Genomic DNA, 26,369 nt, shown 5'->3' with positions numbered 1-26,369 from the left:
GAAAGCCCTAAAAGAATTTTGCTAACTGGCTTTTATAAAAAAAAGTGTGTTGCTCGGGCCCTGTCCAGGGTTGCTGCCTGCCCAGCGTTTATGAGGCTACATCAGTTCAGTTCAGTTCAGTCGCACAATCGTGTCTGACTCTTTGCGACCCCATGAATTGCAGCATGCCAGGCCTCCCTGTCCATCACGAACTCCTGGAGTTCACTCAGACTCACGTCCATCGAGTCAGTGATGCCATCCAGCCATCTCATCGTGTGTCGTCCCCTTCTCCTCCTGCCCCCAATCCCTCCCAGCATCAGAGTCTTTTCCAATGAGTCAACTCTTCGCATGAGGCTACATATCATACCATTATTTGAGAGGTTTAAAAAAAAAATCTTTTTAGATTTTACAGCCTTAGAAATTAACATATTTTAATTGCATGAAAAACATTGTTTCAGGAGACAATTTTAAAATTTATTGACTTTTTATTAAATTTCCTAGGTTTCTTGTGCTAGAATTTAGCTTATAAATTCGAACATTCCTTAATTTCTCAATAGGTGTATTTTTACCTATTCAAATGAATAATTCTGTCATAATTTTTTGGTCTCACCATTTGAAAAGTTGAGACTGGGGTTAGAAAAGATGTTCATGTTTTAAGCTCACTCGTTGGAAACTGTAATTTAACTATGACTTTCTTCTTTAAGCTCTTAAGCTTTTGTGATAGTTTTTTTCCTTCCTCTAAACATCTGAATTTTACCACTTTATTTCCAGACTGTTACTCTCTGTTGCCCAAGTGCCTTGGTGTGGAATTACTCCACAAACGACAGTAAGAGCGCGAACCCCGGCTCGCCCCTGGATCTGCTGCAGGTGGCCCCCTCCAGCCTCCCCATGCCGGGAGGAAACACAGCTTTCAACCAGCAGGTAGACTTGCTGTTATGGTGGTTTGAGGGGTGTTTGCAGTCTGGAGCAGCATCACGGCACAGTGGGTCAGGCTTGGTTGCAGCAGCCTTGGGTTCTTAGGGGCCCTCCCGTCTCCGGCTCCATCTCTCTGGGGGCAGAGGGAAGTCCATAGGCTCTCTGAACAGCAGACGTTCATCACATTGTTCCTTTTCTTCTGAACATCTTGCTGGGTTGTTCTTGCAGACACTTCTGCCCCTCAGACGGTAATTATGGTGGTAGTTCTGATATAAGATCACGACACTCAGAGTTAGTGTTAATATATCAGAGTCTGTGTGTTAGTAGAGTCATATACTATAGAGCTGGGAGTCTGGGTATTTAGTAACTATTTTATTATTTTTATTAGGACTGGGTTATTTGGTTCAAAGACTGAAGAAACTTGAACCACAGGACTGGGACAAATATTTAACATAAAAGCTCTGTTTTTTTTCCTTTTAAACCAAGCAGTTTTCTTAATAAAACATGGTTAGTTGCTTTCAGACATAGGACAGTGGCTCAAAGATGATATTTTAGAACTTTGACCTTTCTCTATGATGTTCTGAAAGTGTTTCACTTGTAATGATTTTTTGGGTAAGCATTTATTTTTGTGAGCATTTAGCATTGAACACTGGCATAGAGTCAGCACTTATAAATTTTAAAATGCGCTTCTTGGGCAGCCACCTGCATTTCCTACAATGCAGTCAAGGCTCATCACTGTGGGATGCTCTGCTTGCGTGGAAAAAACCTGACATGATTTAGACAGCTGCCATGGCTTTCTAAGCAAAAGTTAATTAGAAGTGATTATCTTTCAGGTTCGGGCAAGGATTTATGAGGTAGAACAGCAGATAAAACAAAGAGGCCGTGCAGTGGAAGTTCGGTGGTCTTTTGACAAGTGCCAAGAGTCAACAGCAGGTACAGAACCCAGCAGAAGAAGGAGTGCTTTTGGATGCTGGATTTTATGCCGTGTTTCTGATTCTTGCTACTCAGTCCTCAGTGTGCACAAGGATGCTTTTGGGCAGCCGTTCCCTCCTGAGTTTTGGGGACGCTCTTTGGTCTGTGCCCTTTAGGTCTGGGCTGTCTAGAATGTCAGGTTTGATTTTGTTGGCAATTCTTTTATGCTGAGAATAATAATGTCTTAAAATTCCTTTTGTCCCACCTGATGATGATTTTGTAGTATGCTGCTCCGGCTTTGTTTGGCCTTCCTTAACTGCTTGCTTGCTTTCTGCATCTAGGGGTGACCATTAGTCGGGTTTTGCACACATTGGAGGTATTGGATCGACACTGTTTTGACCGAACGGATTCCAGCAATTCAATGGAGACGCTTTATCATAAGATTTTCTGGGCAAACCAAAACAAAGACAACCAAGAGGTAATTAATATTTTTTTCTTCTTTTCACCTTTAATTTTCTTAGCATATTTCCTTCTTTTTTATTCAGTTAATTCTGGCAATTAACTGAATTACACTTTTCTATGAAGTGTAATATCTTGTAAGATATCTGCACCCTGAAATCATTGTTTTGGACTAAAATTCCCTACCACTGTTAAAATGAAATGTCCATTGGCTTGGTCTAAGTATATTGGTTGGGAAGACTTTTTCTTAGCCCTTTTATCATTACACTTACCATTTTGGTGTTAGTGGAATATCCTTCATCTGATTGTACTTGATATAATGGTTTGGCTTTAATTTAAGGGGAATGTGTTTTAATATTTGGCATATCAGAGAGCAGTCTTCTGGTCATGGTCTTTGAAAAATCTGTAGACAGTTATTTAGACAGGATTCTCTACGGAAGCAGAACCAGAAGAGGAAATTTTATATATATATATATATATATATATATATATATATATATATATATATATATGTATGTAAAAATATAAAGGCAAGAGAGATGTTTATTTTAATGAATTGGCTCACATTATTGTAGAGGTTAACAAATCTGAAATGTGTGGGGCAGGCCAGCAGGCTGGAGACACAGGGAAGCTGTTTTTTCTTTTCTCTAAGGCCTTCAACTGATTGGATGAGGCCCACCCTCATTATGGAGGATAATCTGCTTCATTCTGAGTTTACTGATTTAAATGTTAATTCACATTAAAAAAAAAAAAATACACCGTCACAGCACTGTCTAGACTGGAGTTTGGCCAGGAGACTGGGAGCCGTAACTTAGGCAAGTTGACACATGAGATTAGCTATCACAGATAATTTTTATCTTACGCTTTCCTTCAGTGTCTCATTATTGAACTACTCTAGTAACATAGAGTTTTCAATAGTCTTTTCTCAACCTTATTTTGGGAGAAATAGAAGTTTTCTCTGCTTCCACATGCATGTAAAGCGTGCATATCCAAGCTGTGGAAGCACTAGGAATGCAGTTTTAACACATGGTACCCGTCTTGAAGGAACATTCAATTTAATTTGACTGATTGAAATATAGTTGATTTATAGTTAGGTTCAGGTATACAGCATAGTGATTCAGTATTTTTACACGTTACACTCCATTTAAAGTTGTTACAAAATAATGGCTCTGTTTCCCTGTGCTATATAGGAACGAACACTATAGTTAACTGATCTTTGATTTTCGTCCTCGGCTTTGAGGATGTGTTAGGTGGGAAGAAGGGGTAAAACCAGAAACTTTTCCTTATCCAACCTTCATGTTAGCCTTTATCCTACATGTGATGTGAATTTGTTCCAGGTTACTCTTTTTATACCTTCCCAGGTGGCTCAGCGGTAAAGAATCTGCCTGCCAGTGCAGGAAACACAGGAGAAACGGGTTCAATCCCTGGGTTGGGAAGCTCCCTTGGAGAAGGAGATAGCAGCCCACTCCAGTATTCTTGCCTGGAGAATTCCACGGACAGAGGAGCCTGGTGGGCGACACTCCACGGGGTTGCACAGAGTCAGATACAGCCGAGCACACATACAAGGCCTACCATTCTTTTTTTTTTTTAAAGTAATTTGCAAGTCAGCGCCTTGCTGCTCAAAAATAAGGTTCTCGACCGCGATGCCACATCAGGATGTTGGGAGTGTGTTTTCTGATTCATTGTGAGAGAGTCTCGGTAGAAACACCTCACTATTTCTGTAGTGCACGTTGATGGTACGTCTACTTAATTCTGCCTGTTGATGCAGGTTAGAGTATTGCTGTCTTCTTTTGGTGTGGCGGCCTGAAAGTCTCTCTCTTTGTAATAAAAGCTTTTTTTTTTTTTTTTTAAGATAAAAGGCTTTAAGAGTACTAAGATTTTTAATACACATGCATGCATGCGTGCTAAGTCCCTTCAGTCGTGTCTGACTCTTGGCGACCCTGTGGACTGTAGCCCGCCAGACTCCTCTGTCTATGGGATCCTCTAGGCAAGAAGGCTGGAGTTGGTTGCCATTTCCTTCTCCAGGGGATCTTCCCCATCCAGGGATTGAACTTGCTTCTTACATCTCCTCCATTGTCAGGCGGATTCTTTACCACCAGCGCTACTTTTTAATACACAGAGGTGAGCTATCTGCAAGGACAGTAGGGACACCCGACATTCAGGGTGTCCTTTTAGATTTGCTGAGCTTCCTGCACTAAGTGTTGAGTCAAGACGATATGGTTCCTTGGAGGGAATTTTGCCAAATCCTCCAGAGCCACTTCAGTTTTTGTGGTTGGCCTGACATTTAACTTGCTAATGAATGAACTAACCCATTGCAGGATTATTTGCCTCATTCACCCAACCAAGCCAGCCTCTCAGGGAGAAAATGTTGAGTGTCTTCTCAAGGACAGAAATGAGGTCTGATGTTTTTGAGTGGTCACACTGTACTGTCTCACACACAGTTGCCTCCAGAGTGGGTCGTTGAGATGAGCTATTGTGATAGGGGTGTGTGTGAGAAGAAATTACTAGAACTTCTATTTAGACAACATTTAAAAAGACTTTACACTGTAAGCAACTCTGGTCTAAGTTTTATAATGAACATATAAAAATTATAAATAAATATGTGTATATTGCAAGCATTTACTAAAAAAGCAAAACAAAACAAAACCCAGCTGAGCTGAGTGGCTGTGTGAGAATTGTTTGGAGGTCGCTGCTCTAAGCTCTTGTAAAGGAGTGACCGTTCCTCATTGGCTGTGGGGAAGTGTGTGCCACTAGAGGGCGCCATATGCCCGGGGGTGTGCTGGAGTCACAGACTTTGTTGGAAGGAACGTCCATGCTACCCATTCAAGAGTGATGATATTGAATGTTGACTCAACTCCAGAAAAATTTGATGTGTGCGTGGTTGCTTTGTGGTTACTGAGCTGTTTTATGAGTAAGATGAAAACTGCATTTTAAATCCGTGATTCAGACTGGTCACCTTTTTCTTAATAATCTACCAGAAAGAGTTAACTGGACAGATCTTTCTGAAATATTTATAACAAGAATTTTTACAATATGACTTTGGCATCTGTTTGTGTGTGTATATCAAGGTCTGTGTGTATATGCATGTAAACAACAGTGGTTCATCTCTGTGTTTCCTCTTCACTAGCGCGTACTGTTTTCTTGACTACTGAATTTTATTTATTTCTGAAATTCATGTGTGAGCTGCAGAGCTGTTTTGACCCCTGATCAGCTATGTGACTTTGAGCAAGTTGCTAACAGGCAAGTTGCTTGTGCCTTAATGCCCTTTCTTGCCTTGGCTAGAATACTTCCTTGCTCTGTCTCTAAGAAGACGTGAGCACTTTGCCTTAAAAAGTTGTCACTGTTTATGTTAATAACATAACAGTCATTATCAGTATTGTATTGGAAGAACCAATGTGATGAAGCTGTAATTCTCTGATGAGTGGTACTTCTGTACAGTGGTGTGGTTAGGATTCAGAAACACAGCTCACTTCTTTAAAATACACTTCCCCTTTGCTGCTTTCATAATTTGTTTTAGGACTTAGACAACATGATAGGCGACAGAACAGCCGAGCAACCTCTGCAGTTGCAGCCAGGCTGAGGTTCGCTCTTGCCCAAGTAGGTAGCGGTGTCTTGGCCCCAGACTGCAGAGCCACTTCCCCACATCTCTTTGGGAAACTTGACATTTACCCCATGGATTCTCTTTTCTCTGGAACTGCTGATATGGGAAATTCAGTTCTCTCCCTCTCGTGTTGAGCGGGGTGGGGTGCGGGCAGCTGTCCAGGTGATAGACGAGTTCTGAGGTTCAGACCTGTGTGTACTCAGTCTTGGTATTCCGTGAAAGTCCATTGAAAGCAGTAATGCATGGGATGAAGGCATTTGAAGCCTTAGTCCTGCCCCTGTGGTTGAACTGTGGTCACATAACGAGGGGAGGACAGTGTCCCGTGGGGGCTGTGCTGGGCCGTGGAAAGCATTATTCCCTTACACGCCCGTGCCACCCCCTGCCCCCCCACCGTCCCCCAGTTGCCTTGTTGTCCCAGTGGCCCAGCCTCTGCTTCCAAGTTAGGGCCTAGGTGAACACAGAACCCAGAATCCTTGATGTTTACTCTTCTAGCATGATGCTGCTTGCCTTTGCATTCAGTGTAGTGTGAGGTTTTGTGGGCTGCAGTGGGCAGGGCACTGAGAGGATGGGGCCAAGGTAACCGGGAAAGGGCCGGACTTTCTGAGGAGGGCGCCCTATCTCAGCTTCTGCTTGGTTTTACAGACCCACTGTCGCGTGATCACCCAGCCTTTCAGGAGAACCTGGATGTGAGAATTTGTACGTGAACTCTCCCAATTGTATATCACTCTGCCAGCCAAGCAGGATGTCTTTCTGGTTATGATGCTATTTTATGAGTAGGACGAAAACTACATTTTAAGTCTTTAATTCAGATTGGTCACCTTTTCTGAGTAGTCTATCAGAAAGAGTCGCTGGATAGATCCTTCTGAAATATTTATGACAATTTTTTGCAATATGGCTTCGGCATCTGTGTGTGTGGGGGGGGCCGTGTTTGCTCAGATGCCTGTCACCTTCCAGGCCCTGCTACGTGTTTCATGCAACACTTACTCACATACTTGCCTGTTCAGTGTTTCAGAACCATTTCTGCTCTGCCTTCTGGATGCAGAGAAGAATAATAACTGCACGAGGAAGTTGCCATAGGGGCTGTGGGGACCTCCTGCGGATTCCAAGCCCTGACAGCCTGTCACAGGCAGGAGTCACATTCCTGACCTACCCCTGAGCAGCAGGGTGGGAGGGTCCCCCTCCCCCTTCCAGGGCCCCCAGATCACTTCCTTTCATGTGACTTCTCCCCTGGTTTGTGCTGGGTGTGGTGGGGGGGGCGGTGCGGGAAGCAGCTGTGTCTCCGGGTGCCCTGAGGACATGGATAGAAGGGAAAGTCAAAAGGAGGCAGGAAGAGTGGCCTTTCACTTCTCTATCTGGGACTGGAGGAAGCTGCCTCTCCTCTAAGTAATGCGAAGGCCGGATGGCACTGGCTGGTGGACGCACGTTCCTCTTCTCTGCTGTTAAATCCAAACGGATGTATTTAGTGTGTGTATTTATTTTCTATCCAGGCTGTTCACAGAGCTCTCCGTGGGCAGGTGTGATGAGTTCACACGGCCTTTTTTGAATGGAGAGTCCAGAGCAGACCTTCCTTCAGCTCTGGCCCAGGCCTCCGGGGCCAGTCTGGCTCCGCATCAGTGTGGCTGCAGGACTCTGCCCACATGGTCCACAGGGCCGAAGCCTGGTGTCTGTTCTGTCCCAGCGGTGCTTGTTCCATGTCTCCTTGTGCAAGTGCAGGGCTCTGCAGGCCCAGGGCAGCATTCCTCCTGCCCAGCAGCGTATCATCAGCCTTGAGCACCGCGCCGGGGCCCAGCAAGCCCTTGGGAGACATTTACTGAGTCGGTGCTTTGGGTGCTTGTAAAAAAGCTGCTAGGACCATGAACTGGAAGCAGCCACCCCTCTGAAGGCTTAAGCTTAGGTGGGAGGGTGTGAGGGCAACCAAGATCTATGTAGAATGTCAGGTTTGCCAGGGATTCAGGCACGAGAGGTTATGTAGAGGTGCAGGTGCATGGTGCAGACAGGACGGCTCTCCACCGGCGGGGCAGAAGGTCAGTGCATTTCCTTGGTGGCATCGCAGACAGTTCACCTACCTTGATGAGTCTCAGTTCTTTGTTTGTGAAATGGGTATTCTGTCTGCTGATGATGGGAAAATTGCACAAAACTGTATGGATGAAACATTTCAATATTTTATAGCTGGTAGAAAAATCCCATGGACGGAGGAGGCTGGTGGGTTGCAGTCCATAGGGTTGGTAAGAGTCAGACATGACTGAGCGAATTCACTTTCACTTTTCACTTTCATGCATTAGAGAAGGAAATAGTAACCTATTCCAGTGTTCTTGCCTGGAGAATCCCAGGGACGGCGATGCCTGGTGGGCTGCCATCTACGGGGTCGCATAGAGTCGGACATGACTGAAGCGACTTAGCAGCAGCAGCAACAACAGACAGGTACTCAATAAATGCCAGCTGCTGTCCTGACCGATGGGTTTAGGGAGGCAGTGAAAGACTCCAGAAAGATGGAAGCAATGTGATCCCTTGGGACCTCTGTAGGTGTGCATGCATGCACGTGCACACACATGCACCCTTCTGCCCATCTCATGCATGCATGCACACACACACACCCACACACACCCACACCCTTCTACCCATCTCTCACACACACACCCCTCTACCCATCTCACACGTGCACACGTGTCCCTTTACTCATCTCACGCGCACACACACACCCCTCTCTACCCATCTCATGCAGGCACACATATACCCCTCTGTCCGTCTCTCACACACACACCCCTCTACCCATCTTATGCACACTTGCACACACACACCTACACACCCACACACCTGTGCCCATCTCACAATCCACCAGTCCATAGAGCACAGCCTAGACCTGTCCACCTTTTCCACGTCCTTGGATTCTCACAGAGGCTTTACCCTCTGTAGGGAAGCAGTTGGACAGAGTCAGCTCTCCTCCCTAGGCACTGTGTCTGAGTACCATGTTATAAGAGAGATCATGCTCATTTCAGTGCTTTAGATTGTTTTTTTTTTTAAATGTTGTTGAAGAAAAAAGTCACCTTTTAAAGACCAGGAATCAAGACTTATGTGTGCAACTTACTTGCTCACTTGTATCTTACTCTGCGACTCCATGGACTTTATGTAGCCAAGCAGGCTCCTCGGTCTATGGGATTCTCCAGGCAAGAATTCTAGGGTGGATTGTCATTTCCTTCTCCGGGGGATCTTCCTGACACAGGGATCTCCTTCACTGGCAGGTAGATTCTTTACCACTGTGCCACCTGGGAGCCCTGGACTCAAGATAAAGAGATCAAATGAGGCAAAAGTCAAGCAAACTAGGAAAATACCACACGTCTGGCTCCCATTATGGTTCCCCGTGCTGAGCTGTTAGGACACTTGTCCGTTCTGCTCATGGCCCAACCAGAGCTTGTTGAGCCTCAGAAGTCAGCCATCTTCCTACTGGATGCCCAACGGAAGCATTGCTAATGTTTTATTTTACAGCTGCCGTTTTCTTCTTCCTTAAACTAAATCTATTACGTAATGGGCATAACATACTTAGGGGAGAAAGTGGTGTGTCCAGACACGTGGACTTTGCTGTTACTGAATCTATTTAGACTGGGGTGGGCCTCTCAGTTTTTCTTTTTTCCTCAAACTTTTCTTAAATACTTTTTTGGCAGTAGGCACCGCTGTAAGAAATTTTCCCTGGCTAGTGAGACAGCTGTTAAAAAACTGTTTGTTTGTTTTTTAATTTTCTACTTCACAGATGCAGGAACCAAAGCTTAAGAGGATGAGTAAATAGTCTAAGCTTGCACCAAACTCACTGGTGGGCAAACAGGGATTGGAGCCCTAAATGGTTCCGAACAGCATTCTTAACTAGTACATTCTGTTTCTTGTGCTGTTTCTCTTTCTTTCTTAAAAAATTTTTTGGTAGATATGTTCATTTGTGTTGTATTTTTTGTTTGTTTGTTTATTTTTTGGAGGCACTGGGTCTTTGTTGCTGCATGCAGGCTTTCTCTAGTTGTGGCAAGCAGGCTTCTCATTGCAGTGGCCTCTCTTGTTGCAGAGGACAGGCTCTAGGGTGTGCGGGCTTTTGCAGTTGCAGCCTGCAGGCTCAGGAGCTGTGGTGCACGGGCTTAGTTGCTCTGCAGCATGCGGAATCTTCCCAAACCAGGATTTGAACCTATGTCCCCTGCATTGGCAGGTGGCCTCCCAACCACTGGACCACCAAGAAAATTTGAGTGTTGCTTCTTTTAAAAAACCCATTTGATTTCAGGTAACTGTAGCTGAACATACAAGTGTCAGATGTAATTTTGGGAAAAGGAGGGAAAAACTTTTGTAATTATCACAAACAGTTTCCATACTGATATGGGCATATTGGTTTGTGGGAATATCCTCTAACTGATTTTGCTTGGCAATTTTAACATAGTATTTACCTTAGACAGTCCTAAAGTTGAAAAATTTGTCCTTTGTAGGGTATCACAACTATGAGGCCAGTTCAGATGTGGATATCGATCCTAGCTTTGCTATAGAGTAGTTGGATGGCCCCAGCCTGGTTACTGGGCAGCCCACTCCAGTATTCTTGCCTGGAGAATCCCATGGACAGAGGAGCCTGGCAGGCTATAGTCCATAGGGTTGCAAAGAGTTGGACATGACTGACATGACTTAGCACACAGCAAGCGGTGTCATTCTCTCTGTACATTGGTCTTAGTACTAGACTCCACTTCGCGTGGTGGCATATGGTAAGCACTTAGTAAATGCCACTTGTTATGTTCTTAGCTGGGCAACTTCAGTTGTCAAGTGGGTTGAACCTAGCACTATGTTTTAGAAATTTACATTTCCCTTCTTATCTGTAGGTTTCTTTTATTCATCATAAGAGGCAAGCAGTAAAGTTTATTGTACCATATGGTGAACACTTTTGGAAATAAGCCTACTGTTTCAGTTATTTTCAGTTTGAGAGATGTGGCACTTTTCAAGGACCTGGAGTGATTTACTTTGTGATTCTGATGCATCTCAAATGACTGCTGTTACTGTGTAATTTCATATTTCCCCAACTGTTTTCTTTATTCATTTTATTATTTAAGTGATGATGATTTAACTGAGGGATAGCAAATTAATTTTTTTTTAAAGATGACAATTTAATGACAGTTGACTTAAATACTCAGAGCAATTGTTTTAATTTTCTTATCTATCTCCTATCTTCTCAGAACTCGGAGTAGTACTGTTTTTAACTGCTGCTTGAAAGAAAACAAAGGGAAGTCTTTTTTTTTCCTTTTTTTGGTTTTGTGGTGTATTTTTTTTTCTTAGATGTCACAGGACCTGACTATCAACATTGAATCTAAGGATGTGAAACCAAGAAAAACTACTTTTTCTGCTCAAAAATCAGCTGTCCCAAATATCTTTTGGAAATGTACATATGGAAATGCTCATATACAGAAAGAGTTTTTTAAAAAATGAATACTACTTATATTTAAATAATACATCTTCTGAGTGTGTGGTTAATAATCTTTATATGGTGATTCTGTTAGAAATACTACTTGTGACTGTGTGTGACAGGCTTATGTTCTGTTAGCAGTTGAGACCAGTTTTTACCTTATGTAACTCTTGAAATTCATCCAGATCTCCGTACATGTGCCTCAGGTTGCAAACCATGTGACTTGCTAATATCATTATGTATTATTATCATTACGTATCATATTATTTATTGGTGCTGTAATGTGAATAATGTTTTTGTCCAGAGATGACCATTTTGTTTAATGTTGACTAAGAGTGATTAATTACATTTATAAACATGCCCTTTTAGTCTCAGATTAAAAAGCTATTAAAGAGCTTTATTCAGTATCTGATCTCAAGTGCTTTTTGTTTGCTGTTGCTTACAGTAATGAGTCATTGATTTTTCTTATCCTTTTTATGGTACTGTTTTATAATGTAGTATATTAAGAGATTTTTTTTTTTTGTTTTAAAATAGTCTAACCAGGTACCTTGTAATTACTGAAGGAAGCCTGCTTCTAAGATGTAGTTGCCAGTTTTTTCCTCTTTTGTTAAAGAATAGACCTGTGGTTAGTTTCTAGAGATTATTAGATTATTGAGTGATTGAATAAAAAATGAATTAAACTTAATCTATTTAGTCTGTGTCCACCCTCTCCTAGGAAAGAAAAAAATGTATCAAGCCCCCTTATGACAAGAGTCTCTCTTTGCATTTGGAGTATCTTTATTACAGACGTAGGTAACACCATTAATGATGGTTGCAGCAAAATTAATAATGATTTTAGTTTATTTATTTATGGCTGCACTAGGTCTTCATGGCTTTGTACCGGCTTTCTCTCGTTTTGACGAGCAGGGGCTATTCTCTAGTTGGGGTGTGTGAGCTTCTCATTGTGGCAGAACTTGGACTCTGGGGTTCTCTGGACCTTAGTAGTTGCAGTGCATGGGCTTAGTTGCCCTGTGGCACGTGGGACTAGGGATCTAACCTGTGTCCCTTAAATTGACAGGTGGATTCTTAACCACTAGACCACCAGGGCAGTTCCTAAATTTTAGTATTTTGCCCCAGGAGTGGGTCCCATGCTTATGAGGCCAGATGGACAATGCTGTTAGTTGAAGGATCTTGTTGTTCAGCTGCCAAGTCATGTTTGACTCTTTGTGACCTCATGGAGTGCAACATGCCAGGCTTCCCTGTCCTTCACCATCTCCCAGAGTTTGCTCAGACTCATGTCCATTTGATTTAGTGATGCTATCTAACCATCTCATCCTCTGTTGTCCCCTTCTTCTGCTGCCCTCAATCTTTCCCAGCATCACAGTCTTTTCCAGTGAGTTAGCTCTTTGCATCAGATTGGAGCTTCAGCATCAGTCCTTTCAATGAATATTCAGAATTGATTTCCTTTAGGATTGACAGATTTGATCTCTTTGCTGTCCACGGGACTCGCAAGAGTCTTCTTTAGCACCACAATTCGAAAGCATCAATGCATCAATTCTTTGGTGCTCAGCCTTCTTTATGGTCCAACTCTCACAACTGTACATGACTACTGGAAAAACCATAGCTTTGACTATACAGACCTTTGCTGGCAAAGTATTGTCTCTGCTTTTTAATTATCTGTCTAGGTTTGTCATAGCTTTTCTTCCAAGGAATAGCTGTCATTTAATTTCATGACTGCAGTCACTGTCCGTAGTGATTTTGGAGACCAAGAAAATAAAATCTGTCACTGTTTCCACTTTTTATCCATCTAGTTGCCATGAAGTGATGGGACCAGATGCCATGATCTTCGTTTTTGGAATGTTGAGTTTTAAGCCAGCTTTTCACTCTCCTCTTTCACCTGCATTAAGAGGCTCTTTAGTTCCTCTTCACTTTCTGCCTAGTGGTATCCTCTGCATACCTTGCTGCTGCTGCCGCTGCTGCTAAGTCGGTTCAGTCATGTCCAACTCTGTGCGACCCCATAGACGGCTGCCCACCAGGCTCCCCCGTCCCTGGAATTCTCCAGGCAAGGACACTGGAGTGGGTTGCCATTTCCTTCTCCAATGCATGAAAGTGAAAAGTCAAAGTGAAGTCGCTCAGTCGTGTCCGACTCTTAGCGACCCCATGGACTGCAGCCCACCAGGCTCCTCCGTCGATGGGATTTTCCAGGCAAGAGTACTGGAGTGGGGTGCCATTGCCTTCTCCCTGCATACCTTAGGCTGTTGATATTTCTCCCAGCAATCTTAATTCCAGCTTGTGCTTCATCCAGCTTGGCATTTTGCATGATGTACTCTGCATATAAGTTAAATAAGAAGGGTGACAACATATGGCCTTGACATACTCCTTTTCCAATTTTGAACCAGTCTGTTGTTCCATGTCTGGTTCTAATTGTTGCTTCTTGACCTGCATACAGGTTTCTCAGGAGGCAGGTAAAATGGTCTGGTAGTGCCATCTCTTTTTTAATGAATTTTCCACAGGTTGTTGTGATTCACACAGTCAAAGGCTTTAGCGTAGTTAATAAAATAGAAATAGATGTTTTTTCTGGAATTTTCTTGCTTTCTCTGTGATCCAGTGGATGTTGGCAGTTTGAGCCCTGGTTTTTCTGCCTTTTGTAAATCTAGCTTGTACATCTGGAATTTCTCAGTTTATGTACTATTGAAGCCTGGCTTGGAGAATTTTGAGCATTACTTTGCTAGCATGTGAAATGAGCAAAATTGTACAGTAGTTTGAACAGTCTCTGTTATTGTCTTTCGTTTGGATTGGAATGAAAACTGACCTTTTCCCATCCTGTGGCCACTGTGGAGTTTTCCAAATTTGCTGACATACTGAGTGCAGCACTTTTAACAGCAGCGTCTTTTAGAATTTGGAATAGCTCACCTAGAATTCTGTCACCTCCACTAGCTTTGTTTGTAGTGATGCTTCCTAAGGTCCACTTGACTTCACACTCCAGGATGTTTGGCTCTAGGTGAGTGACCACACCATTGTGGTTATCTGGGTCATTAAGACCTTTCTTGTATATTACTTCTTTGTATACTTGCCATCTCTTTTTAATTTCCTCTGCTTCTGTTACGTCCTTATCCATTTCTGTTCTTTATTGTGCCCGTGCTTACATGAAATATTCCCTTGGTATTTCCAGTCTTCTTGAAGCAATCTCTAGTCTTTCCCATTTTATTGTTTTCCTCTATTTCTTTGCACTGTTCATGTGAGAAGGTTTTCTTATATCTCCTTGCTCTTCTCTGGAACTCTGCATTCAGCTGGGAAAGGATCTTACTGATTTTGGAATTTTGGGTCAATGCTCTCTCATTTGTTTTCTTTATGGAAGTTATTTATTCTTGTGGTTTCTATACAGATAATACATGAAGACATTGTTGATAATCAAGAAGTCCCTTGGAGGAGGAGGAGAGTGGAAAAGTTGGCTTAAAACTCAACATTCAGAAAACTAAGGTCATGGCATCTGGTCCCATCACTTCATGGCAATTAGATGGGGAAACAAGGGAAACAGTGACAGACTTTATTTTCTTGGGTTCCAAAATCACTGCAGATGGTGACTACAGCCATGAAATTAAAAGACGCTTGCTCCTTGGAAGAAAAGTTAGGACCAACCTAAACTGCATATTAAAAAGCAGAAACACTACTTTGCCAACAAAGGTCCGTCTAGTTCAAAGATATGGTTTTTCCAGTAGTCATGTATGGATGTGAGAGTTGGATGATAAAGAAAGCTGAGTGCTGAAGAATTGATGCTTTTGAACTGTGGTGTTGGAGAAGACTCTTGAGAGTCCCTTGCACTGCAAGGAGATCCAACCAGTCCATCCTAAAGGAAATCAGTTCTGAATATTCATTGGAAGGACTGATGCTGAGGCTGTAACTCCAATACTTTGGCCAGCTGAAGTGAAGAACTGACTCATTTGAAAGACCCTGTTTCTGGGAAAGATTGAAGGTGGGAGGAGAAGGGGATGACAGAGGATGGCATCACCGAATTAATGGACATGAGTTTAAGTAAACTCTGGGAGTTGGTGATGGACAGGGAGCCGTGGCGTGCTGTAGTCCATAGGGTCGCAAGGAGTTGGACATGACTGAGTGACTGAACTGAACTATGCTGAGGCCTGTTATCATCCAGAATGTTTCACAAGACTGAGCAGAGAGCAGGGCATGTAGTAAGTCCCTGGTAGAGAGATTGTTTTTTTCTTTGTGTTCAAAGAATTGCCCCAAGTCTTCACTGCCCATCAAAGACCCAAATCCAGAACGTCACACTGAAGATGAGAGTGTGAGGCACTACAATTAATAACCGCTTCCTTGAACTACTTGGGGCAGGTGAAGGGGCAGTACTGCAGAAGAAGTAGGAGTGCTGTTCCCAGAAGAAGGAGAGAATGGTCGGTGGGCCGAGCTTGCACCTTGCCTGAGGTTTGAGAACTTCCCTTCTTGCGAGGATTTGAGCTTTGCTAGTGGTCGTGTGCCTCTGACTTCCTCTTTCCTGTGTTCTCTTGCAAGCCTGTCTTATCTGCCTTTGCTATTTATGCATCTTTACTTAGATATTGAAATATTACTCTTTACCGCAGAAAAATAAAAACAAAGCAAACCTCACAAAAGTTCCGCTAGTTCCACTGTTGAAAGCAGTTCTCTGGCTTCTGAATCATCTGTGTGGGTCGTTCTCTTCCCGTCAGGTCACCTGGTTTTCTCTGATTTGATCCATTAGGTGCCCCTTGCAAACTTTGGAGGGAAAAGTTTGTCAATTTGGGGAGCTGGGAGGGGGCGTGTCTTGGTATCATGCTTCATGGTTGTCTGGAAGACTGGAATGTTTTTACTTTAAGATAATTTCCTTGGGCTGTATTCTTGAGATTGACTGATTGCAGCAAATAATATGAGCATTTCAAAGACTCTTGTTTTATAGTAGAAATTAAGTCCAAAAAGAAAATAACCAGTTTTTATTCGTACAGAGTAATACATGAGACTGTTTATATCTGATGCCTAAAAGGCCTGGTGGCAATACGTATTTATTGATGAGTTAGTAAGTAAATGAATTAATGAGGCTACTACCTATTTTGTGGTACTCTTTGGTGAATACCACAAATTAAACTCTTTTTCTTAGGTTTTTAATCTTGTTTATTGTAGCCTTCCTATAATTGCCATTTAATCAGCAGTCCTCTGCCCCTGTAATTCTTTGAAGCTCCACATTTCCTTTTTTTTTTTTTAATTGACTTATAGTTGCTTTACAATGCAGTGTTTCTACTGTACAGCAAAGTGAATAGCTATACCCCACTTTTTGGGTGTCTGTCCCATTTCAATCACCAGAGCACATTACTTTGCATAGATTTCTCTGTGCTTTGAGTAGGTTCTCATTAGTTAATCTATTTTATACATAGTATTAGTACTGTATGTACAGGTCAGTGCTAGCCTCTCAATTCATCCAATCCCCTTGGTGTCCATACATTTGTTCTCTGTTTGTGTCTCTATTTCTGCTTTGCAAATAAAATCATCCAGAGAAAAACAATGTTCAACACTACTTGCTACTGCTGTAACAAGTTATCAAAAGTTTAGTGTCTTAAAACAGCACAAACTTACCCTTTTATGGTTTTGGAAGTTCTGATATTGAAAGAAAGTGTTAGTAGCTCAGTCGTGTCTGACTCTTTGTGACACTGTGGACTGTACAGTCCATGGAATTCTCCAGGCCAGAATACTGGAGGGAGTAGCCTTCCCCTTCTCCAGGGGATCTTCCCAACCCAGATCTATTGCATTGCAGGTGGATTCTTTACCAGCTGAGCCACAAGGGAATCTCAATTATGATCTTACTGGGCTCTAATCAAGGGGTTCGCTGTCCTGCGTTCCTTATACGGGCTCCTGGGAAGAAATGGTTTCCTTCTGTTTTCCAGTCTCTAGAGATCACCAACATTCCTTAGCTTGTGTCACCTTGCTCCGTCTGCAGAATCAACCAAGTGGCCCCTTCACGTCTCTCCCTGCCTCTGGGTCCTGTTTCCGTTGTTGCATGTCTAACCCTGACTCTCCTGCTTTTCCCCTTTCCTTTAGAAGCTCTTCTGTGATTAACCTTGGGCCCGCTCACATCTGGGGGGAATCCCCTCTTCCTAGGATCTTATCTCAATCACAGCTATTACACAATCCCCTTTTTGCATTTACAGTTACATACTCACACATCCTGAGCTTAGGACATGAACATCTTTAGGGTGGGGATTATTCTGCCTACCATATACTTAGTTCTCCTTTTGTTCTTCTCAGGTTTTTAAATTCCATTTTTTTCCTTCTGTCTCTCTCTCTCTCTCTTTTTTTTTGGCTTGCCACTCGACTTATGGAATTCTAGTTCCCCAACCAGGGATTGAACCCAAAACTGGGTCCCAGCAATGCAAGCACAGAGTCCAAACCCCTGGACCACCCCTGTTCATCTGGGATTTGAAATTTAACTCATTCCTCAAGCTTTTTCTTGAAAACCACTTTCTGAAACAACTAATGATTTCCTTCCATCTTCTCTCTCTGCTCCTGTCAAATGTTTTTGGCATTCTGAGATGATTTTAATTTTCTTTTTTTAATGCATACAAATTATTCATATACAAGTATGACTGTCCCACTTAATGTATCATATCATTGAACACAGGTTTAGTTCTTATCTTGAGCTGCTAAATTACCTCAATTTTAGCCTTGAAGTTATTTTGTTTTAAAATAATATTTATTAAATTTCATTTTACTTATTGACTGTTTTAAAGAAGAGGGAGGTGCTTCATATTTTTAGACATTTGTTTACAGGATAAGAATGCATTTCAACTTCCCGTATTTGAAGTCATGATGTCCTATTGACAGTTACTCAAATTAATTTGTAATATAGCATCTGGCAGGCAAATTGAAGCAGTCCTCTAATTTCTAAAAATTCTTTAGAGCAGAGCATTGCTGGGGCTGGGGGTGATGGGTGTCTGTACATGGGTATCCTATATGCCTGTTGAATATGTCTGATGGAGTGTACCCTGGGGCTGGTGTTCAGAGTCAGATAAACAGGAGCTCCTCCTTATTTTTGATAAGCAGCAGAATCTAGAAGAGACCTCTTGCTAAAACCACTTAAACTGTAAATCAAAATTTTCTGTAAATGTGGGGGTAGGAGGATGTTTGAATGTGAAGTTACTTTGGAAAGTAATGCTAAATTTTAAAAATTCATGTTATAACAATTTTTCAATAGTAAAGAACAAAATGTTTTATGCTGCTGCTGCTGCTGCTAAGTCACTTCAGTCGGGTCCGACTCTGTGCGACCCCATAGACGGCAGCCCACCAGGCTCCCCCATCCCTGGGATTCTCCAGGCAAGAACACTGGAGTGGGTTGCCATTTCCTTCTCCAATGCATGAAAGTGAAAGGTGAAAGTGAAGTCGCTTGGTCGTGTCCAACTCTTAGCGACTCCATGGACTGCAGCCTACCAGGCTCCTCCATCCATAGGATTTTCCAGGCAAGAGTACTGGAGTGGGGTGCCATTGCCTTGACTCATATATAAATATAAATGTAATTATTCATATTGCAGGGATAGTTTGCTTTCTCTGCAGGTTGGTATAATATCACCTGATTTTCCAATATGATCTTCTTCTAAGTTAGTCATTAAACTTTTAAATATCTTACTGTTTCTTTTAAAATTGGCATCTACTGAGCCTGCCTCTTATTCCTCCACTCCAACATCCTAAGGAAAGAGTGGCACCATTTGGCAGGCTGTTTGATATTCAGAAAGGAGTGTACTTTTTGGAATCTGGCCAGTGTTGGGAAATACTTATTGGTAAAATAGATTTTGAGATGTATAACTTTTTATGGGCACAAATTGATTAAAATTTTATATTTTAAAACTCATATTTTAGCGCCATGTCTCCCTGATTTTCTTAATTCCTAATGAGTACGTTTTGAGGCCACAAGCTGCAGTGAGTAGACTGCAGGCCTGTTTCTTCATGTTTGTATCTTGGTGTCTATAAACTAGCATAGGTGGATGCTCATCACCTATGAGGGGCTTCCCTGGTAGCTCAGCTGGTAAAAAATCTGCCTGCAAGGCAGGAGACCTGGGTTCAATTCCTGGGTTGAGAAAATTCACTGGAGAAGGGATAGGCAACCCACTCCAGTATTCTTGGGCTTTCCTTGTGGCTCAGCTGTTAAAGAATCTGTGGGCAATGCAGGAGACCTGGGTTCAATCGCCCATGTGATGCGGAAGTGCAGGTGCCTAGACTCAGTCGCTTTCCTCCCCCACCTTCAGAACAGTTTGCTGCCTTACAATGAGTTCCCTTTTCTGAGGGTAAACTTTTTGAGAACAAGGGCCAGATCTTTAAAATTCTGGTTTCCTCAAAGACTAGCATATCCTGGGTGCTTAATAAGTGTTCTTGGAAATGAATTCTCTTTTCCTTAAGACTGATTTTCTAGCATATTTCTGCCCCAAACCAGTGGGTCAGTTTCTCGATGTGTTAAAAAGAAGTCTTTTCCTTTATAGTTTCTTTCCTGTGCATTTCCAGGTCTAGGAGAGCCTGTAACTTGAGTAAGTCAATTATTCTTTGGTAGCACATTTTCATTTTGTTTGATGCAGAGGGAAAATAAAAAAATATAGATACAGACATGTAAATGTAGACATGTAGTAGACATGTAATGCAGACATGTAAATGTAGACATGTAGTAGACATGTAATGGAGACATGCAGTAGACATGTAAATGTAGACATGTAATGTAGACATGAAATGTAGATATGTAATGTAGACATGTAGACATGCAGTAGGCATGTAATGTAGACATGTAATGTAGACATGTAGTAGACATGCAGCAGACATGTAATGGAGACACGCAGTAGACATGTAATGGAGGCATGCAGTAGACATGTAATGGAGACACGCAGTAGACATGTAATGGAGGCATGCAGTAGGCATGTAATGGAGGCATGCAGTAGGCATGTAATGGAGGCATGCAGTAGGCATGTAATGGAGGCATGCAGTAGGCATGTAATGGAGACATTGTAAATGTAGATATGCACATTGCTGATGAACTTATTTAAAACTGTTGGCTTTGTTTTTAAAGTAAGTTCTTTTGTTCTCTTTAATATTATAAAGCTAAGCATGCAGTGCATCACTGCATTGACATTTATATTTTTGCTTTTCCTGGGATTAGATTGAATCCAGGAAGTCATTCCTCCCAATTTGCTTTCTTTTTAAAAATGCTATGTTGTCTTTATACTTTGTGATTGAAATATTTCTCTTGTTTTACATTAAAAGATTCAGAACTCTTTTTGAGATATCTGCCCTAGATAATTTAACATTTCTTTGTTTTAAGATAAAGAGTTTGACTGAGTTTAGGATAGGAAGTGTAAAAATTTTGGAATAAACTGATTTTCATGGTCTGAATTGTCTGCTGGTATCTAAAAGATGATTAGGGAATCTTATCCTGGGATTATTCTTGAATGTCTTGTCAGAGTCCGCAAACCATCTGAAATATTGTGCTAAAGTACCTGTGTGTATATGTATGTTTTTCTTGGGCCTGTGCTCATAGCTGTCATAGTCTTAATTGAGCTTATGAATTCTGAAAAGTTAAGAACTTCTCACATAGCTTATAAATGCTAGTACTGTGACTGTCTGGCCCTTTTGGCATAGTGTTTATGCAACCAAATGAATGTTAAAGATGTGCAGTTGATGTTCTGTGTCTGGAGGCATAGATCCTCTATAAGGAAGGTGAGATTGCACAAAAGGACAATCCCCCTTCTTACTGTAAACCCCTCCATCGCGCCTGCTGTAACTGTTGCTTGGGTCCCTGTGACCGTTCTCTGACTCTTCCCGTCCTCAGTGTGTGGTCTCATGTCTAGGCCACGGCAGCTACAGCTGGTAGTTCTGGTGGCAGTGCTGAGCCCTACACTGATGTGGGCTCCCATCTTTTGTTAACTGGGTCTGCTTGTAACCCTTGCTCCTTTCCGTGCCTGGGTGTCACTCTTCATGCTTGTTGTTTCTAAGGCAGAAGTTTTGATCAGCAGCCCTCCAGTTTGTTCCTTGCAATTCCTCCTTGGACTGGATGACTCGCTAGCCTGGCTTGTTGGGATTATGTGTTGATTGAAGCTGTGAGTAAGGGCCCGAGGGGGTCAGCAGCGGAGTGAAGCTGGTATTTGGGCTTTGTACCAGCTGTTCTTTTTTTTTCTTTTTCTTTTTTTGAGGTTTATATTTGTTTCTTTTTTTCCCTATCTTTTTATTTAATTTAGTCGGAGGCTAATTACTTTACAGTATTGTAGTGGTTTTTGCCATACATTGATATGAATCACGGGTTTACATGTGTTCTTGATACTCAGTAGTCGATGTCCCTTTCTGCTTGCTTTGAATTCTGGATGCTTGACGGGGCTGGGTTATGATCTGTGCAAGTGAAGGCATATACAAGGAAACTCTAATTCTCTTGGAATTATCACAGACTCAGCTGTTCCAAGTGATTTCCGTCCTTGTGACTAAAGTTTTACTCTTTATACCTCAATTGAAATAGATCTGGGAACACTTTCTGAAATGACTGTACTAAGAAGAAAGCTTCAACAGTTTAAATTTTCTGCTGCCTGCATCGTAACTCTCATTCATCAGGTGAATGTTTCATGTGACATGGCTGGTACCCATTTCTCTTGGTCCTTAGGTTGCCCCCAACGATGAAGCTGTGGTGACGCTGCTGTGTGAATGGGCTGTGAGCTGTAAACGGTCAGGCAAGCACAGGGCGATGGCTGTGGCCAAACTCCTGGAGAAGAGACAAGCGGAAATCGAGGCAGAGGTAGACTTGACTTTCTTTCTACTTGTTGTTAACAGTACTGCTTTGAATGGGATTCTGTTTCTTACTTTCATTGTGCTGTTTTTTCTTTCCTTTTTAAAAGAAAAAGGAAGAATGTACAAATTCACATAAGGACTTCATAGCATGACCCCTCTAAGTTGATGAAGCCCATAATTTATATTCTGGACTAATTTAAAATCAAACTTTAAAATCTGACTTAGAATGGAAATCTCCCTCTGAGGTTAAGACGTGCACACATACATATATGTCTGTACATTTGGTGTTCTATACCTTTTATGTATATATGCACACGTGTGTTTAATGACTATGGATATACTTTCTTGAGGCCATTGTGACTGTGAGATTACAGATGCCAATTTGTGTTCATTTTTGAGACTGTGTCCTGGCCCCAGAGAGAGCAGTTAAAGCCTCTGGAGTCGATTGGAAAGGAACCAACAAAGCTAACGTCGTCAGCATAGCTTTGTTGAAGGAGAGCATCAAAATGAGGCTTCCTTTCCTCCTTTCTAGGGGTGGAGAAGGTGTGTGCGTGTTCTGACCAGGCTGTCACTTCTCACCTGGATAACTGTGGGGTCTCCTGCCCCCTGTCTCTGTCTCTTCCCCCTCCCTCCACTTTTCACCATGGAAACGGATCATATTGTCCTCTTCCTAAAACACCTGATGGCTCCTTCTCAAGACCGACAGAGCCTCACCTGAGCCGCCCACCTGCCCTTCCCACCTCGTCCCCTGCTCCCGTAGATCACTCACAGCTCCGGCCGCCCTGGTCTTCCTGTCCATTCCACACTCACATTCCTCTTGGGGCCTTTGCTCTTGTTGTTGCCTCTGAGTGGCACGTTCTGTTCCCCCTTTTCACGGCCGTTGCCGTTTCAGGAGGCGTCACTTCCTTGTCTAGCATTCCTGGCTCAACACGTGGCACCTGCTCAGGAGACTCCCTCACCACCTCATCTGCGCTTCGGCCTGTCTTTCTCAGGCCATTCTGGTTTACTTTTCCCTATCGCCTCTATTTTAATGCCTGTGAGTGTAAGCTTGACAACAGGGGCTTTGCTCACTCCGTTCAGTGTTGCACTACTGATGATACACCTGCTTCTCATGACAGTATTAACAAAAATGAAATAGGAAGAATATTTTCATAGACATCTCCTTTTGTTGGGAAAGCACCTTTCACCAAATACAGAGGGTCATGTTGTTGAAATTGGGGCTTAAAGATATTCACGCTAAGATGTAAACCACATAGCCCCTTTTTATAAGGGCCAAATTAAGAAAAGCATTTCATTGCTTTTTTCCTACGTATTTATGAATGGACTATATTCTAAAGAGAAGTGCAGTGGTTAAACTTTCGTTAACTAAAGGTGATTCCTCAAATTACATTGCTCCTACTGGATGCTTTTTATTGTGTCTTCCCTTCCCTCTTTGTGTGTCCCAGAAGACACACACACATAGATGACTATAATTTTAATAGATTTGAATGTATCCGTCTCTAAAAATGTATTCTTTTAGAGATGTTTAAGATAATTGAAATCTACTAAACACCATATTCAAAACTTGACTCTTATAAAGGGGATGGATTGAAGAAATCGTATCTAATATAATAGTGTTTTAATGCTAAAATGGATAATGAAAATGGGAAGAAACAAAGGGATAGCAAAAAGAACAGAAAATGAGGTTCTGATTGCTTTTAAACTGTTCCTTTGCTGGTCTTCTAGTTCTGGCCTTAAGAATATAGAAGTTAAACAGCTTCTCTAGGTATGTTTCCTGAACTGTGGAGATTCCAGGAGGTTCTGAGAGAGCTAATTGGTGAAGTGTGATGAGGAAAAGAATCTTGTTAGAGGGATATTTGACCCATTACTTCCTAACATACTCGTAAATTCACCACCTGACAAAAGCAAACACAGAACAATCAAACTCAATAATACATGCCCAATGTAGTTCATGAGAAATGCTGGGCTGGAGGAGGTGCAAGCTGGAATCAAGATTGCCGGGAGAAATGTTATGAGAAATGCTGGGCTGGAGGAAGCGCAAGCTGGAATAAAGATTGCTGGGAGAAATGTCAATAACCTCAGATATGCAGATGACACCACCCTTATGGCAGAAAGTGAAGAGGAACTAAAAAGCCTCTTAACGAAAGTGAAAGAGGAGAGTGAAAAAGTTGGCTTAAAGCTCAACATTCAGAAAACGAAGATCCTGGCATCTGGTCCCAGCACTTCATGGCAAATAGATGGGGAAACAGTGTCAGATTTTATTTTTTGGGGCTCAGAAATCACTGCAGATGGTAGTTGTAGCCATGAAATTAAAAGATGCTTACTCCTTGGAAGGAAAGTTATGACCAACCTAGACAGCATATTCAAAAGCAGAGACATTACTTTGCCAACAAAGGTCTGTCTAGTCAAGGCTATGGTTTTTCCTGTGGTCATGTATGGATCTGAAAGTTGGACTGTGAAGAAAGCTGAGCGCCAAAGAATTGATGCTTTTGAAGTGTGTTGTTGGAGAAGACTCCTGAGAGTCCCTTGGACTGCAAGGAGATCCAACCAGTCCATTCTGAAGGAGATCCCATTCTGGGATTTCTTTGGAAGGACTGATGCTGAAGCTGAAACTCCAGTAATTTGGCCACCTCGTGCGAAGAGTTGAATCACTGGAAAAGACTGATGCTGGGAGGGATTGGGGGCTGGAGGAGAAGGGGATGACAGAGGATGAGATGGCTGGATGGCATCACCGACTTCATGGACATGAGTTTGGGTGAACTCTGGGAGTTGGTGATGGACAGGGAGGCCTGGCGTGCTGCAGTTCATGGGGTTGCAAAGAGTTGGACACGACTGAGCAACTGAACTGAATGAGTAGTTTATTGTATTGTACTATATTACGCATTCAGTGGTTATTTATACCATGCTGTGTATAATCACACGAATAATGTTTTTCACAGGAGTTCTTTGAAATTGTTTGAGTTATTTTGGGGCAGTTGCTTCCCTGATTGTTCATTTGGTAAAGAATCTGCCTACAAAGCAGGAGACCTGGGTTCGATCCCTGGGTTGGAACGATCCCCTGGAGGAGGGAAAGGTTACCCACTCTAGTATTCTGGCCTGGAGAATTCCATGGACTGTATAGTCCATGGATGGGGAGTCAAAGAGTTGGATACGACTGAGCGACTTATCACTTTCTTTCACTTTCTCTTAACTTTCAGAAATTATATTCGTTTATGATGCATGGTCCTCAACTAAGTATAGAGATCTCAATTTTGCATGTTTTATCCAAGAATGTAAATGTTAATGAAAAACCAGCACATTTCTTGACTCATTGTGACTGTACTTGTCTTTAATAATTAACTTTTCTTGTTTGTTTTTAATCTCAGAGATGTGGTGAATCAGAAGTCTTAGATGAGAAGGAGTCCATTTCCTCAGCCTCCCTCACTGGATCTAGTTTACCTGTTTTCCAGAATGTTCTTCTAAGGTTTTTAGATACACAGGCCCCCTCGTTGTGTAAGTAAAGATCTTTGCTTCTAGATCTTAAACAAGGGAATTGACCTTTTTTTGGGAACTGATCTTTTTTCTCCCTTACCTGTAATCTTATCAATGTAATTTGCACTGAATATGCTGCATATTTTACTGAACGAAATTTGGGGGCAGTTATCAGTGGATGCTTTTATGACAGTCTTCAAAGACGTGAACATTTCTGGAGTTTTAGTAGTTAAAACAGTAGGTCAGTTCGTTCTCTTGTATTTGATGGATTAATTTTCCCTTTCTAGATCTTTCTTACCAGAAGAGCGGCATTAAGGTCCTGTGACGCTCACGACAGTTATTGTGATGATGAACTTCTCTTCTTTCCCTGTTTCCTAAGTTTCTGATTTTCCAACTTCTAATGTTAAAAGGGGGCAAAGGTAAAACAAAGGTACCTTAGAAGCAGGTTTCTGATACACGGAAATGATTTGTGAAGATGGTTGACAGCTTGTCTATGCTCTCTTAGTTGTTCGTGTTCTATCATGTTCTTTTTGTGTCTTAATTATTCCACTGCTGGTGGGGAGTAGGGTGGGGATGGGGAATAAACAACCACCAAGTGGGTGGAAACTTGAAAAAAAATCATTTGTGTAAGCTCAGTTGGCTTAATCTTATTTTGAGGTTTTTATTTGATGAAGTACAGCAGGGAGTATCTTATCTTCAGTTCAGTTCAGTTCAGTCGGTCAGTCGTGTCCGACTCTTTGTGACCCCAGGAATTGTAGCACGCCAGGCCTCCCTGTCCATCACCAACTCCCGGAGTCCACCCAAACCCATGTCCATTGTGTCGGTGATGCCATCCAACCATCTCATCCTCTGCTGTCCCCTTCTCCTCCTGCCCTC

General features: G+C 42.3%; 1 protein-coding gene across 2 annotated transcripts in view; it reads left to right on the top strand.

Annotated features, from left to right (window-relative positions):
- The window catches only part of MED12L (mediator complex subunit 12L), a 353,727-nt gene that overhangs the window by 80,057 nt on the left and 247,301 nt on the right, over positions 1 to 26,369 (top strand). For both annotated transcript variants that reach the window (XM_068984811.1, XM_068984801.1), the window contains exons 8-12: positions 751 to 900; positions 1,728 to 1,827; positions 2,148 to 2,284; positions 21,898 to 22,029; positions 25,388 to 25,514. In XM_068984811.1, the coding sequence (XP_068840912.1) occupies positions 751 to 900; positions 1,728 to 1,827; positions 2,148 to 2,284; positions 21,898 to 22,029; positions 25,388 to 25,514 (646 nt within the window). The remainder of the gene's footprint in view (positions 1 to 750; positions 901 to 1,727; positions 1,828 to 2,147; positions 2,285 to 21,897; positions 22,030 to 25,387; positions 25,515 to 26,369) is intronic.

This window comes from Capricornis sumatraensis, chromosome 1 (genome assembly GCF_032405125.1).
Source record: "Capricornis sumatraensis isolate serow.1 chromosome 1, serow.2, whole genome shotgun sequence".
Classification (NCBI taxonomy): Eukaryota; Metazoa; Chordata; class Mammalia; order Artiodactyla; family Bovidae; genus Capricornis; species Capricornis sumatraensis.
This window is presented reverse-complemented; position numbering and strand designations above follow the sequence as displayed.